This window comes from Erpetoichthys calabaricus, chromosome 12 (genome assembly GCF_900747795.2).
Source record: "Erpetoichthys calabaricus chromosome 12, fErpCal1.3, whole genome shotgun sequence".
Lineage (NCBI taxonomy): Eukaryota > Metazoa > Chordata > Cladistia > Polypteriformes > Polypteridae > Erpetoichthys > Erpetoichthys calabaricus.
The window spans coordinates 137,711,539-137,728,405 of NC_041405.2; the positions used below are offsets into that span (position 1 = coordinate 137,711,539).

General features: G+C 41.7%; 1 protein-coding gene across 8 annotated transcripts in view; it reads right to left on the reverse strand.

The window, feature by feature from the left end:
* celf5a (cugbp, Elav-like family member 5a) overlaps positions 1-16,867 on the reverse strand; it is a 635,748-nt gene that overhangs the window by 276,283 nt on the left and 342,598 nt on the right. For 4 of the 8 annotated variants that reach the window (XM_051935295.1, XM_028816369.2, XM_051935296.1 and 1 more), the window contains exon 3: positions 12,390-12,438. In XM_051935295.1, coding sequence (XP_051791255.1) covers positions 12,390-12,438 — 49 coding nt within the window. Of the gene's footprint in view, positions 1-12,386; positions 12,439-16,867 lie in introns of all 8 variants that reach the window. The other 4 variants (XM_051935294.1, XM_028816368.2, XM_028816370.2 and 1 more) reach the window with 1 other exon arrangement.

Here is a 16,867-nt window from a genome sequence, read left to right on the forward strand (position 1 = left end):
TAGCTTCTTCATCTTTCATTTGCCTAAAGCATGTACATTAGCATAATATTAAAAAATATTGACAAATAAAAAAAAACAGCTTGATAATTTTGTTTTTTCTACAACATCACCAAATTTCAATCGAATCAATCAAAGCATTTTTGTAATTTTGTAGTGATATATCAAACCCTAACCCTAACCATTTCTTAGTGGATACCTACTGCCCAAATTTCGACTTGTTAACTAAATGGGAGATAGTGTTTTTGTTGATGAGTGAGTGCGTTAGTTAGTCAGTCAACTATAAATTATATATCCAGTTCAAATTCCGTTAGATGTAAGTGCTCAGGACTGAAAAAAAAAAACAATTTGTTATAATGGGGATTTGTTTTTTTCTCGCATTCACTCCTTTAGTTACAAAAAATTACTCCCCTTAACGCATGGGCACGCTGGGATGTTGCCCGGGAGTCCCCACGGACATAGGGGCCCCATGCCAATCTATGTATGTTGTGACTTGCTGAGTGGTTGTGTAGGTAGAAGTCCCCAGTGCACTGCTTTGCCCGGGTGCCTATAATGCTGTTAAGACGGCCCTGCCCCTCGGTGTACACAACACAGACTTTCCAGAGCGATCGCCACTTAAGTTACATAAATGGTATCCCTCAGTGCCTAAAGTTTGCACCCCTTAAGTTCCATAAACAGCAGCCAAATATCGATTAATGCCGCATTTCCCAACTGGTGGGAAAAAAAGATAATCACGATCACACCTGATTCACTGTGGCAGCACTACAGATGGGCAGCAGATGACCACCTCCAACTCTGATGATCATGCTTGATTCAGCCAATGGGAACAATGCTGTGACGATCACATTTGATTCTCTGTGCCCAATCCCAAACGACCTCCCCCAGTCACCACTGAGTCCAGCTTACGGACCCCCAGAGCTTCACAAGTACAGCTGAAGTTGAATTTAAGTGTCTCCGGTCTGCTGCAATACTCTTCTCGACCTCCACTCTGTTGCAAGAGTGTGACAAATGAGAAGTTAACTAAGCGACATAAACGTGCAATCCAACTGGCTGTTCAGCGGAACTCCTGAATTGCAATTTTTGAGGCAAGGCCAGAAGAAATGTGCATGTGTTGCTGTTTTATTTTCCATGGAAAGTTGTAATGAATTTTGCAGATAAAACAGACTTTGCTATAATGAGTTTTTTTTTTTAAACATTAGTTCTATTGGAAATTGGCCAAGATCAAAAAATAAATAAAATAAAAAATCGATAAAAAGAAAGGATTTTGTTAAAGTGGAGTTCATCCTAACAGAATTTGACCTGTATACAGATTAAAGATTCATTTGGACCACTATGCAGAGATCTGTTTTAACTTTAACATTAAACAGTATTTTCGTACTGATCAATGTCAAAAATTCCAAATTAAATCCATTGTGATTCAGTGTTGCACGTTGTGGCCTATAGAGGGTGCTCCAGGCACCCCAACCCAACACAGACAGCCGCAGGAGGCACAACTTCAAAGCACACATGCTTTGTTTTTCTTTTTCTCGTGGGAAATGCCTTCCCCCGTTTCCCACAAGCCAAAACACGGTTTCTACAGTGCATCCGGAAATTATTCATAGTGCATCACTTTTTCCACATTTTGTTATGTTACAGCCTTATTCCAAAATAGATTAAATTCATTTTTTTCCTCAGAATTCTACACACAACACCCCATAATGACAACGTGAAAAAAGTTTACTTGAGATTTTTGCAAATTTATTGAAAATAAAAAAACTGAGAAATCACATGTCCATAAGTATTCACAGCCTTTGCTCAATACTTTGTCGATGCACCTTTGGCAGCAATTACAGCCTCAAGTCTTTTTGAATATGATGCCACAAGCATCACCTATCCTTGGCCAGTTTCGCCCATTCCTTTTTGCAGCACCTCTCAAGCTCCATCAGGTTGGATGGGAAGCGTCGGTGCACAGCCATTTTAAGATCTCTCCAGAGATGTTCAATCAGATTCAAGTCTGGGCTCTGGCTGGGTCACTCAAGGACATTCACAGAGTTGTCCTGAAGCCACTCCTTTGATATCTTGGCTGTGTGTTTAGGGTCGTTGTCCTGCTGAAAGATGAACCGTCGCCCCAGTCTGAGGTCAAGAGCGCTCTGGAGCAGGTTTTCATCCAGGATGTCTCTGTACATTGCTGCAGTCATCTTTCCCTTTATCCTGACTAGTCTCCCAGTCCCTGCCGCTGAAAAACATCCCCACAGCATGATGCTGCCACCACCATGCTTCACTGTAGGGATGGTATTGGCCTGGTGATGTGCGGTGCCTGGTTTCCTCCAAGCGTGATGCCTGGCATTCATACCAAAGAGTTCAATCTTTGTCTCATCAGACCAGAGAATTTTCTTTCTTATGGTCTGAGAGTCCTTCAGGTGGCTTTTGGCAAACTCCAAGAGGGCTGCCATGTGCCTTTTACTAAGGAGTGGCTTCCGTCTGGCCACTCTACCATACAGGCCTGATTGGTGGATTGCTGCAGAGATGGTTGTCCTTCTGAAAGGTTCTCCTGTCTCCACAGTGGACCTCTGGTGCTCTGACAGAGTGACCATCGGGTTTCTTGGTCACCTCCCTGACTAAGGCCCTTCTCCCCCGATCGCTCAGTTTAGATGGACGGCCAGCTCTAGGAAGAGTCCTGGTGGTTTTGAACTTCTTCCACTTACGGATGATGGAGGCCACCGTGCTCATTGGGACCTTCAAAGCAGCAGAATTTTTTCTGTAACCTTCCCCAGATTTGTTCCTCGAGACAATCCTGTCTCGGAGGTCTACAGACAATTCCTTTGACTTCATGCTTGGTTTGTGCTCTGACATGAACTGTCAACTGTGGGACCTTATATAGACAGGTGTGTGCCTTTCCAAATCATGTCCAATCAACTGAATTTACCACAGGTGGACTCCAATTAAGCTGCAGAAACATCTCAAGGATGATCAGGGGAAACAGGATGCACCCGAGTTCAATTTTGAGCTTCATGGCAAAGGCTGTGAATACTTATGTACATGTGCTTTCTCAGATTTTTTATTTTTAATAAATTTGCAAAAATCTCAAGTAAACTTTTTTCACGTTGTCATTATGGGGTGTTGTGTGTAGAATTCTGAGGAAAAAAATGAATTTAATCCATTTTGAAATAAGGCTGTAACATAACAAAATGTGGAAAAAGTGATGCGCTGTGAATACTTTCCGGATGCACTGTAAGTACAGCACAACACACAATTCTTTTTCTTCTATTTCTATTTCTTTTTCTCCTCCACTTCTCCAGTCAAGCTTCGTCTCCCTCCTCCCGACTCTGGCTCCCCGAGTAGTGTCTGCTAGCCCCTTTTATAAGGCACCCGGAAGTGCTCCAGGTGCTCGTTGATACATTTCTGGCAGCACTTCCGGGTGTGGCGTAAGAACTGCCAAGAAGGGCTCAGCAGCAACTGCAGCACCCACTGGTGGCACCCACAGTTCCCAACAGGGCTGTATCAAACTCCAACTCCCATGGAGCCCTGTGGGAGTCTGAGGCACCACTGCAACCCAGAGCTTTGAGAGGAGGTAATACTCTGAACACGCTTCTTCCCCAAGTCCTTTTAGCGTGACAGCCTCCCGGCCGCCCACCACAACATATAAAAATCAAAAGTGAAAACTTCCAAGGGGGTGAATACTTGTTATACTGTATGCACTGTGCAAGTTCAAGCTATGTCCAAACTCATGTACTACAGGTGAGTGAAGTGACTTTCTCACAGTCACGCAGTGGGTCACGGGCGGGATCTAAAACAGTGCCAGGGCCAGAGAAATCCAACGCGTTAGCGACTGCGCCACACATTGGATTAATCAGTTCCTAACACTCTGAAGCAGGTTAGAGTCATGTTCCGTATGCTTTCCTTCTAAACTAATCTGCCTCCAGAGGTCTGCCTCATTGCTACATAGCAGGGCAGGAAGCTCTTCTACACATTTCAGAGGATCCCAGTAGCTATCAGACCACCTGCATATATTCTTACTGGGTAGCCTTATGCCTTCTTATATTTGGGTTTTGTTTTGCATTACGTATTTTTCAGTCTAACTTAAAATAATAACAGATGCATTTCCTAAGTCCTGCGTATTTTTGCTTGCAATAACTCGAATCCCCTGTCCCCATGTGTGGCTAATGGCAAGTGATAAAAGCCAAAGGCAGTTGTCTAAAGCTCCATGTCCCCGTCTATTTGTAATATTCCACCTTTAAAGCTTTCAGGAGGCGAGCCAAACCCACCAATTGAAGGCTTGACAGGCAATCAATGATAAGCCCTTGAAACTGTTCAGCAAGACATTGTACCGTTTTTTTTGCACACTCCCCCAAAGTTAAAAATAGAGGCAATCGGTTGGAGAAAAGTTCACACACATTCGGTCATATCCCCTAATCACTGCTGCTTGATGATACCTGGGGTGGCGCCCAGCAGCGCTCATTTAAAAAAGGTTTTCAGACATAGGTCATCCTTCATTTGCTGCTTCATCCAAGCCCACAGCAGGTTGACATTAAAAGTCTGTCTGGCCGGGGCAGGTAGCCCTGGGACCCCTAAAACCAGGTAGTTTGAAGGCTAAATGACTCTGAATGTCATTGTTAATGGTAACAACTGCCTCAACGGCAAAATCAATGGGGCTTTATGGAGCATCAATCTTGCCCACATAATCCAGTATTCACTCTCTGGTCCGAGGAGGGCCATTTGTGACTGCGGAGTTGGTCAGGCCAAGAGAAAAATAAAATTCGATCTCCCAAGTCCCACGTGCCTTACATTGTGTCACCCATCTATCTAAGTGGATGTGTATAGAGAGGGGATAGAGACAACTGTAGAAAGGTCACGCGTTGGAGGAACAGTAAAGCTGCAATAATCCTTTGCCAAAGACATCTGTGGAGCGTCCGCATAAAAGGTAGCCTTTGTATACCGTACACATTCTTTTGTTTTTCCGCTAATGAAAACTTGTCTTACATTTGGCCTCAAATGAAATCTGTTCATTCAGCTAACTCCTTTAAACAAAGTCACAAAAATCTCTCTTGCTCAGCCACCTCAAGGAAAATATTTTGTTTGCTTTGTTTCATAATCCATCTGAATTGATTCTCGAGAGGACGGAGGCGCCTGTGAAATGAGAATGAAAACAGAGGACCAAATGAGACAGAGAGAGAAGCAGACGGCCGCACTGGTCAGCTGGCACTCTAAGACAGACAATAACAGATCCATGAAGGTCAGAGCATGAAATGTCATTGCCCCACTACCAAAGAAGCTCTTCTATGAATGAAATGTAGATGAATGATTGTGGGCTCAATCATTTTTGTAGGACACAGTCTAATAGAAACCTGGTCCTCCCAGCACTAAACCCGTAAAAATGAAAGGAAATGTGATGACTTCTTCAAAATACAGGCTTACAAATGACAAAGAAAGACCACGTGTTTCACTCTCGTTACTTTCCCATCCAGGATTGGGTTAATTCAAACACATTCTTAGTACTGACCTGCTGGAAATTTCCCAAAGGATTAGCTATTCCATGTTTGATTGTCCTAATTATCAGAATCCTGTCATTTCCTGTTTACATGCTCTTGTCATTTTGTAAAGAATTTCCGATGCCTCATTTCTACCCTGCATAAACATTTCCAGTCTATACTCTCTTCGGTAAAACCCACAGTTAATTTCCTACCAGTGTATTATACACTCCTACACAAAACACTAAGAACATCCTACATTATTTGTCAATGAGAATGCTAGACACAGGAAAAGTTGTGCGACAGGATGGACTTAGTGTTCAATTATTAAAGCTTGTGCTGACAAACTCTGGTGTCCTCTGCTACTTGTTCAGTTTGTCACTAAGACTCCAGAAAGTACCACCGCTGTGGAAGACATCCTATTTTGCTCCAGTTTAAAAGAAGACGGGCACCTCTTCACCTAATAACTACACCCCGGTGGTCCTTACATCCCACATCATGAAGACTTTCGACAGGTTGGTCCTGAACTATGTAATTCTTCTTGTGAAAGACCGCTTGGACAACTGCAGCTTTCCCATCAGACAAAGATTGGGGTGGATGAGGCGATTACCGCTCTGCTCCACAAGGTTGGACAAAGCTGGCAGCACTGTTAAGAATGTGTTTATTGATTTCTCCAATGCCATCCAGCCATCCTTGTTAAGGGGCTCAGCTCAGGAATTTGCAGGTGGATGAGTCTATGTTGTCCTTGATCTGTTGGGCAGACCGCAGTTTATGGGCTCGTGGACAGTGTGAGCAGCATTCGAGTACCAAAAGGAATAGGCCTGTCAGTGACGTAGCCAGCTTGTTGAAGGCCCATGTGCAGAGCCCTGAGGTGAGCCCCTCCTGTTCAGCATAACTCTTCGACAAACAAACCAGCTCTGTAAATGAAATTTGTAATCACTTTTTCAATCACTTTATTACAGCCGCTGTATGTTAGCAAAAACAAAATAAATTGTGGGAATGGAATGTGGAAGGTATGGATAGTGGTACTAATACATACAGTACATCTGTGTAAAATGTGGACCCATTTACTTTTCCGAGACAACTTTGCGAAAGAAGATGATCCAAATATAAGGAAAGCTACAAAGTAGAAACTGTTCTGTGCTATAAAGTGAAGCAATTTCAATTTGTAACAAATTAAAACGACAACACAGACTGACAGGATACTACTACACAATCGACCTACAGGAGGGAGGTGGACAGTCTGGCGTCATGGTGTGAGGACAACAACCTCACCCTCAACCCAGACAAGACGATGGAGATGATAGTGGACATGAGGAAGGAGAGGAGACCTCACCAGCCACTGTTGATCCGAGGGCTTGAAGTGGAGAGGGTGAGCAGCATTAAATACCTGGGCGTCTACATTAGTGAAGACCTCACTTGGACACTTAACACCACACAGCTGGTCAAAATGGCCCAGCAGCAGCTGTACTTTCTAAGAAGGTTGAGGAAGTTTGGTATGTTGACTAAAATCCTCGGCAACTTTTACAGCTGCATTGCTGAGAGCATCTTGACCAGCTGCATCACCGTGTGGAACGGCAACACTACTGCTATGGACTGCAAATGCCTGCAGAGAGTGGTAAAGACTGCTGAGAAGATCATCAGGACCCCATTCCCCTCTCTGCTGAGCATCTACAACTGCAGAGTCCAAAGGAGAACTGCCTCGATCCTCACCCCACCCACCCCCAACACAACCTTTTCACACTTCTACCTTTAGGCAGGAGGTATAGATGTATGAAATGCAGGACTTCCAGGCCAAAGAACTCTTTCTTTCCCAAGGCCACTAGACTCCTAAATAACTGACTGGAGTTTATAACCGTGGTTCACCTCATTCTGTCTACCTCACACAACTGTATTTGACTTGTCCATCACACACCTACCTGCACAATTACACTTTATTCTTCTATTCTGTTTTTATACTTTATGCTGCCTCTGTTAATTATTATCTATCTGCTACTTATTATTTATGTTTATACGTTGGTTTTGGCATTTGGTGTGGACAGTAAAGAAAGAATTTTATTGTACAGGGAAACGTGTTTCCTTACTGTGCATAGGACAATAAACTTTAAACTTAAAACAAGTTCTGAGAAAATGGACATCATAAAGTGGTCATACTCACAGTAGTGACACTAATGCACAGTAAGCCATACTAAGATAGACAATAAAACAGATTACAGATTTGTTAAACTGTTAAAGCTTACAAAAGTGGAGCTGATTGACAAGTCACAAATCATATTACAGTAATCCCTCGCTATATCGCGCTTCGCCTTTCACGGCTTCACTCCATCGCGGATTTTATATGTAAGCATATTTAAATATATATCGCAGATTTTTTGCTGGTTCGCGGATTTCTGCGGACAATGGGTCTTTTAATTTCTGGTACATGCTTCCTCAGTTGGTTTGCCCAGTTGATTTCATACAAGGGACGCTATTGGCAGATGGCTGAGAAGCTAGATTGCTGACTCTTCTCTCTCTCTCTTGCGCTGACTTTCTCTGATCCTGACGTAGGGGGTGTGAGCAGGGGGGCTGTTCGCACACCTAGACGATAAGGACGCTCATCTAAAAATGCTGAAAGATTATCTTCACGTTGCTACCTTCTGTGTGCAGCTGCTTCGTGAAGCGACATGCTGCACAGTGCTTTGCATACTTAAAAGCTCAAAGGGCACGTATTGATTTTTCTCTGTCTCTCTCTCTTTCTCTCTCTCCCTGCTCCTGACGGAGGGGGTGTGAGCTGCTGCCTTCAACAGCTTTGTGCCGCGGTGCTTCGCATACTTAAAAGCCAAACAGCCCTATTGATTTGTTTGCTTCACTCCTTTGAAGAGGAAGATATGTTTGCATTCTTTTAATTGTGAGATGGAACTGTCATCTCTGTCTTGTCATGGAGCACAGTTTAAACTTTTGAAAAAGAGACAAATGTTTGTTTGCAGTGTTTGAATAACGTTCCTGTCTCTCTACAACCTCCTGTGTTTCTGCGCAAATCTGTGACCCAAGCATGACAATATAAAAATAACCATATAAACATATGGTTTCTACTTCGCGGATTTTCTTATTTCGCGGGTGGCTCTGGAACGCAACCCCCACGATGGAGGAGGGATTACTGTACTTCTAATATCACTAGCACCTTAAATACTCGCTGGCGTGCCGTCTGTTGATCAAAAGTCTCAACAATGTTTGACACATCAGGTTGTCTGGCACATTCGTTTTCGATTGAGAGTATAGCCATGCCACTAAGTCAGTCTTGCAACATGGAGCTTCTGAGGTCATTTTCGAATGGGTTTTAACTTGGAGAACAATTGTTCACACGCAACTAGAGTCACTGGTATGGTCAGCAGTAACATGTAAGTCGTGCACACGTCACTGAAAGTAGACAACGATGACCAGAGATCTATCAGCAACAGTTCAGCTACTTCGAAAACAGTCGACTTGGTTGACAGGATGGATTGAAAACATGTACAACAACTGAGCGGAAAATGGCGGTGAAATGTTGGTGCTATAGCATTCAACGAGAAGATGGGCAGCAGCATAGAATTCATCGTCAGCCATCAAAGTCAGAGTTGATGGTAACAAGACATTGAAAGTTGAAGCCACCATATCGAGACTGTGAAACCGCTGTTTTAGTTAAGTGATTAAAATTTGCTTTAAAAATCTATATGGCTCTGAGTGGGCCCCCCAAGCTCATAGGCCCTTGTGCTTTGCACAATCTGCACAATCCATTGCTACACCAGTGAGTCCTGTCTCTGTTTCTCTTCACACTTTACACCTCGGACTGTAAATATAATACCAGGTCATGTCACTAACAGAAAAGTTCTGATGATTCTGTACTTATTTGGGTGTATTGATATAGTTGATGAAACAAAGGATAAGAGTCAGGTGGAGTACTTTGTGTTTGTTTCAGAACAAATTGACTACAACTTAACATCAGCATGAGCTGGTAAATGATTTTCGTCATACCAAGGAGTGTCACGCTTGATGACTATTTTGGGAGTGAATGTAGAAGTGTTGGACTGGTAATGGACGGGTAAAATATATGCCACCTCTTCCTCCTCCAGGAGGAAAGTACGGGCTGGAATGGGGGCTGTGATTTATAGGACTGAGTGGAGGCTGAAATGGATTGGTATGAAGTGGTGAGTTGGCTTATCATAATAGTCCAGGAGACATATCAAAGAAGTTGGACTAAGATAAGGACACTGGTAACAAAGAAGCTCAGTCTATCAGCTGTTTTCCACCCATGAAAGAGAAGACCACCTCTCTCTTGACAGCTATATTCAAAGCCATGCTGGACAAGGCCGGACCTCAGACTAATCAATAAGACTGCGTGGGCCACCTGATAGCCTACTATCAGATTGTATTATTTTGCACATTTATACTTTGTTTGAGAATATTATCTATAATATATGAATAAATGCGTAACATTTTTCTCCTGCTTGTTCTGGTATTCCATATTGTTGTCTGGAGGGCAAAGATATATACTGTATATATTTGCGTTTACGTTCTCCCACGGATAAGTCGGGACTTGATTTTACCGTATAATTTCTGGTACTTTATAATGTCAGTCGTATAAGTCAAATGTGGAAAACTCACGCTATTGGTCCAATTGATTATGATATGCTAACACCCACCCAAGAGAGTAACCACGGAGCACACGACCTTGTTTTCTATGTATTGTGCCTACGTGACCTCACGGTAATACCTGAACTATTCCGAAGTGACGTTTGCACTGATTTGTGTTTTTTGTATCTCACGCCCTCATATTCCTTTATCGTAAGAGCATCCCTTATCTATGATGGAGCGTTCGATCAGAAGAAAATAGGAAGCTGGTTTTAAATTAAAAGTCGTTGACGTGGCAAAAGAAATTGGTAACTGTGCTGCTGCAACAAAATTCAATGTGTCTGAGAAACTGATGCGAGATTGGCGGAAGCAAGAAGATGTAAAAAATAAATAAATAAGTGTCGCATTTTTGAACAGACGTATAAGTCAGGTTCTGATTTTATGATCGATTTTTCGGGTTTCAAGACCCGACTTATATGACTTATATGCTAGTATATACAGTAAGTAGTATACCATAAAAGGGCTATAGCAGGGATTTGGTGGCATCTTCTTAAGATCTACCTAATAAAGAGTATAAATCTGAATAGGGTTACCCTAGGACTCCACCAGAACAAAACAAGTTACAAGAGGAAAACTCACAGAGGTTTAGGGAGAATGCAAAGACTGTACTCATATTAGTTCAACCAGGGTTACACCTCAGGATGATGATGCTGTGAGGCAGAAGTGACATTATGTCCCCAAGTATTAGTGTTATTTTTATTAGTATCATTAAATAATATTAGATATTTGAAAATTGATATTAACAAAGAAGTCTCACAAAAATGTGCATATATGGCAATCAAACTAGGAAGCCCTAAGTGAACATCATCAATCCATCTGGATGCCAGAAGCATTTGTTCCAAATCATTAAGTTTCAGTACGTCAAAGAGAGGAAATCTAGGCAACACTGTATACAAGACAAGAATCATCGCACCCTGGACTGGTGGTATGTTCACCAATGCCAACACACACTCCATACTCACTCATACTCATAACATGTAGAAGGAAACCTGAATTACCCACAGAAAACTTGTACACACATGGCTATGAACTGAAACCATGTCCCAGGGGCTGTAACACAGATATATCCCCATAACACACAAGTGAGAATGAAGTATCTGAATACATTAAACCATTAAGGTGGACTTACAGTATGCAGCTTCTTCTCAAACCCCCAGAAGCTACAAGAACTCCAAACCATGGTACCCATATGATGCATTCAGGAAGCAAAGACATTTGGCTACATCCCCACTCATCTACACATCTGCCTTCATTCATGGTAACATAAAATGATCGCTTCTGTGCTCGATTCTCTATGACACCTTATCCATTTCAAACTCAGGTTCTCCTGATTCCTTCCTAGTCAATCCCAGGCAGTGATGAATGCATAACAGGAGACCTACTTGGATGGGCCACCAATCAGTTACTGAGTGTGAATGGAATGACATAACAAAACATAAAATGTTATTCTCAATTCAGACTAATCCAGTTCAGGGTCATTGGATATGAGAGTCTTTCCAATCAGCATCAAATGCAAGGCAGGAACAGACCTTATACAAGGAGCCACTGGACACACACACATTGAAACATTTAAATAGAAACCAGAAACTGAGTTGCTTATCTGCTCATCTGGCACTACCCTTCCACCCTGTGAATGAATAATTGCTTCACCTCGGTTTGAGCCACAAACAGTTACCATCTACATTTTTCTAAGAAATTAATTTGACCTATAAAAATATGATGAGCCTGACTTTCCATCCTCCGCTCTGATTGTAACTTGGATCCCATCTTGTAGTGAAGCTGCACCTTGATGCTATCAAAGCCCCTCACAGAGTAGCCCCTCCTCTTTCCTCTATCGTCAAGCACTTTCTATTGTTTTAAATCATAATGAAAGGCTTTTTTCATGCCCACCTATTTCACCCAAGCTGCTCACTGGGCCGACAACAGAACCAATCGTTCAATCAATTAGCCTTTTTTTTTTTTTTAATAAGATAATGCCCTGATTAACAGAGTGACTGACTGGCTCAAACACAGACCTCCCTTACTCTCTTGCCCCACAATACATCAGTCAGTGTGAGTATTATAGACAAGACCAGGCTGGGCGCTCTATAAGGTAATGATTTATTGATTGACGTGGCCTTAATGCAGATAGGGTCGGAAAGACATTCATAGAATAGTCAACCACCATTTCCTCTATTCTCAAAGTGAACACCCATATGCAAATCAGGCACTGACATCATCCCCCCGCCCCCCTCCCCAAAAAATACAGTAGCTCTCAGTACAGGCCTGCCAAAGTGTCAGGGGAAAAAAAACGACTACCTCCTCTGCTCTCACTGTCGGCTGGCTTCACCTGGATAGGACGGGTCATCTGAAAAGACAGAAGAGAAACAGGAGAGGAGAATGTTAACAACAGACAGACTAGAGATCACCAGAGCAGGTTGAGAAGGTGAAAGAGGAACAGAAAGCCCACCATTTAATTGATCATTTCAACCCCCACATTCTGATTAACAAGAAAAATAATGGCAAATAAAGAATGTTTTTGGTGTATCACTGAACTAAAAGAAAAATGTGGTTAAGAGGCGAGTGGTAAAGTGTGCATTTTATTAACCCCTTCAGGTGTGGGATAAGACATTAGATAGATAGATAGATAGATAGATAGATAGATAGATAGATAGATAGATAGATAGATAGATAGATAGATAGATAGATAGATAGATAGATAGATAGATAGATAGATAGATAGATAGATAGATAGATAGATAGATATGCCTTTGGTCTCAGGACATTCTCTTGATCTTAGTGTACATATTCAGCAGCCCCATTAACAAAAATATGACAAGATACATACTTTCATCCATTTCCAAAACCTGCTTATTCTGAATAGGGACACGGGCAAACTGGAGTCTATACCAGCAAGGGCAAGGCAGCGACAATTAGTGATCAGGGTGCCAGTCTAAAGATCTAATCAGTCAATTAAATAAATAAATTCATACTCTGTTTTTAAAAGAACATATCTCAATGTATGAAAAATATGTCTAGTCGAAGGATGTGTTACAAAGTCTGATGATGGTTGGTAAAAGTGACCTCCAGTAGCATCCGCTGGAGCACCGTGGTAGAATCAGACACAATGGGGAGCACTTTATAGGTTTGTGTTGGACGAATAGGGGGATAGAAACTAGTGGGCCATGGCTACTGATTTGGGTAACTTATGTCTCCTTAGAATGGAGGAGGACAAAATACCAGAAGACCACTGAAGTCACTTCCCTCGCCCTCAAAGCCAGACCTGTCCCAGTATCAGTCCTACTTAAGCAAAGCCCTTTACCAGAAGACAGCATTCACTATCAGACCCATTTTTGTTGAGAATGGAGTGCCAAATCTCTGAAGTATTATTTTTATACATTTGTTCAGCCAATTGGTGCTATATATATACATGTGTATATATATACATATATATATATATAAGAAAAATGTGGTAAAGAGGCGAGTGGTAAAGTGTGCATTTTATTAACCCCTTCAGGTGTGGGATAAGACCTTTAGATAGATAGATAGATAGATAGATAGATAGATAGATAGATAGATAGATAGATAGATAGATAGATAGATAGATAGATAGATAGATAGATAGATAGATAGATAGAATGATGAAAGGCACTATATAATAGATAGATAGATAGATAGATAGATAGATAGATAGATAGATAGATAGATAGATAGATAGATAGATAGATAGATAGATAGATAGATAGATAGATAGATAGATAGATAGATAGATAGATAGATAGATGTGTATATTACTGTATATTCAATTCACTAAACAGTCTGTCACATTCTAAAGAGTGCACACATTATTAAATGAGTAATAATAACACAGAGATAATGTTTTCGCTGTCTCAGTTCATATATTATATTACAGGCTCACTGACAGAATGACACCAAACAGGAATCCCCTCTATATGAGATGATGATCCCTGGCAGGACATACACATGTACACCTCTACATCAACCTAAAAAGACATCTTTGTGGTCAGAAACTGCAGACCCCTTAAGGCCATATGACATTTGATGATTTTGAAGATGAGCCTTTATTACATAATCTTAATGTGTTGGAGGCAGTCAGTGGTTTGCTCCCAAGATGCAAGATACTTTTATTGTCACTGTACAATACAATGAAATATCGTTTGGAGCAGGCCTATAGATGCCTTAGATAAAAGTATATAAGAGATGATAATAAACAAAGTAAACATTAAACTATGGGAGGCACAGTTACTATTCACAGTTGTAAATATACACAGTGTAAAAGTAAAGGTAAACATGTAAGCATAAATTGATAAATAATAAATGAAGTCACAAATAAATGAAGTTATCGGGTAAGTGAAGCCCAGTAACTCAGTCCAACTGGTCCATGACACAGACTCTAATAAATTCAAACTGTCTTTATTCACAGGTGTGGCTTTGTGTGCATGAAATCTAACAACCAAAGAATGTTTCTCTGGAAGTACAAGGCATATGAGTCAGCAATAAGGAATAAAGAATTTTGGTATTTTGGACCTCACAAACAGAAGAGGAGCACATCTGTCTGATTTCTTTTGTTTTAAGTTTCACAACAGAATGGAAAAAAAAGCCAGAAATTGCAGGTGAATTCGCTGTAGCTGTTAATCATTTGTACAGCGCCCTCTGGGTCAGGCAGCATGTTATTGGCTGTCACAAAAAGAGGTGAGCATGGCAGTTCTGGAAAGTTAGCATGCAGTCACTAACTGTGAGCAGCCCAGTGATTTTCAGCCAGGTAAATGAACATGGCCTGGTAACAAGATCATGGCAAGTCTGACCTACCCCACAGCTAAATTGAGATCAGCTTTAGGAGACATATTTCTACACTGGTAGAAAATACAAAATGGTAAAATGATAGAATGGCTGTCTACCCATTATGTTAGGTTTGCTATCTCAGAGGGAAATTTGTTTACAGCACATGAGGTACCGCTACATCCAAAACATACGGTACTACTACACAGATACAAGAAAATAACTCTACTGACAACAGTGTTATCATAAGTATGCATACTCTAAATTAGCATAAAGATGAATAAATTACCTTATACAGTACACAAAATAATAACTCAGAAATGAACAGCATCCTTACAAGTAACACATTTCAAAATGCTTTTAGACCTAAAATTAAAAGACTTCTTAAATATGTTGCTTTTACCCTTGGGAACATAAATCTGCAGCCTGATTTCTACCGTCCGACGGGACTGAGTTGGCCTTTGTTCATAATACCGCGCAGTCACAGAGGTCTGCTGCAAACCAAATATATGCACTGCTAATTTTTGCAATGCTGTTAAGACAGTTTGGATTCTTTATGCCAGGATTGCCCAATTAATATATTAAAACAAATCTAACAACAGATTCAAAGATTAGCCATTTCCCCCCAACACATACACACAAACACACCCTTTTTACAGATATGGCCTGTGTTATGATCAAGTTTAGCTTGTTATTAATGATTATGTGCAGATATTTCTGGCGCTCCACCACCTTCGCAGTCTCCCCTTTAATTATTGTTGAGAGAATGGGAGTAGGGGAGCACCTAAAGTCAACATTCATATCCTTTGTCTTGGAGATCTTCAGCCATAAAATGGGACAATCACACCACTGAACAATCTCATCAACAAGAGGTCCGCGCTGTACTTCTTATTTTGGAGAAGACTCACAATGGCAGAGTCATCACCAGATTTCAGGATATGTCCATTGTGGTGGATGGCCGGGACACCCCTTTGACCCTGGATCCGGTGAAGCAGCCATGGGATGCACACTACGTCCTCTCCGGAAAACTTGGTGTCAGCCCCCAAGGGTTGCATTGGGGTCCACAATTGTGTTACACCAGAGCTCATCCCTGTTGGGCTCCGTGGCCACCGCTAGGGGGAGCCGCATGGCTTCCTGAGCCCGAAGTGCAGCTTTAATTAGGTTAATTATCACCTGAAGCACTTCCGGGTGGGCTATAAAAGGAGCCTGCAGCCACTATTCGAGGCGCCAGAGTCAGGAGGAGAAGGACGAAGCTGCCTGCGAGGAGTGGAGGAAGAAAAGAGTTCTGTTTGCTTTTGCTTTTGTGTGCTTTTGGGACTGTGTTGTGTCTGTGGATTTGTGTATAAAATCAACAGAAGGGTCCCATGAATGAGTTATGACTATCAGAAAAACTGCCATTAACAATCCACCCCACAAAGTCAGGGTCCAAAGAGAATTGATCAATCTCTTTGTCAATTGAAATGTGGGTCTGGATTGTATTACATGGAGTATATGCACTAAACACATTTTTGAACCCACAAATTCTAAATTAAACTAGACATCAGATTTAAAAGGTACCGTGGTGGTTCAGGGTGTATCTCAGAGTCCCCTGACCCCACATAGGTGACGTTCTTTGTGTAGCTCACACATTCCCAAGTTTCCGTCTTTGACTCCTTAGACTTGAGGATTGGCTGACTGAGTGCACTAAACTGGCTCAGAGGTATTAAAAATGTCACTTGATTTCTGTCTTGTGGTCATTGCTTTAGGTACGGTCTCCAGCAACCAGAAATCCTGTGCTGCTACAGGACAGTTCATAAAATTGACATTAAAGGGACTATACTGCATTACTTGAAAAAAAATCAGTGCCGATGTTCCTGCTTCTTTAGCTTCCAGCTACTTGCCAAGCATTACAATTTAACTGCCAAACCTGAGGAAGTGTGCAGAGGATGTCAATGGGAGGTTCAAGAGAGAGAGACAACTAAAATGCCCAAAAATCTGGGCAAAGATTGCGAAGGAGC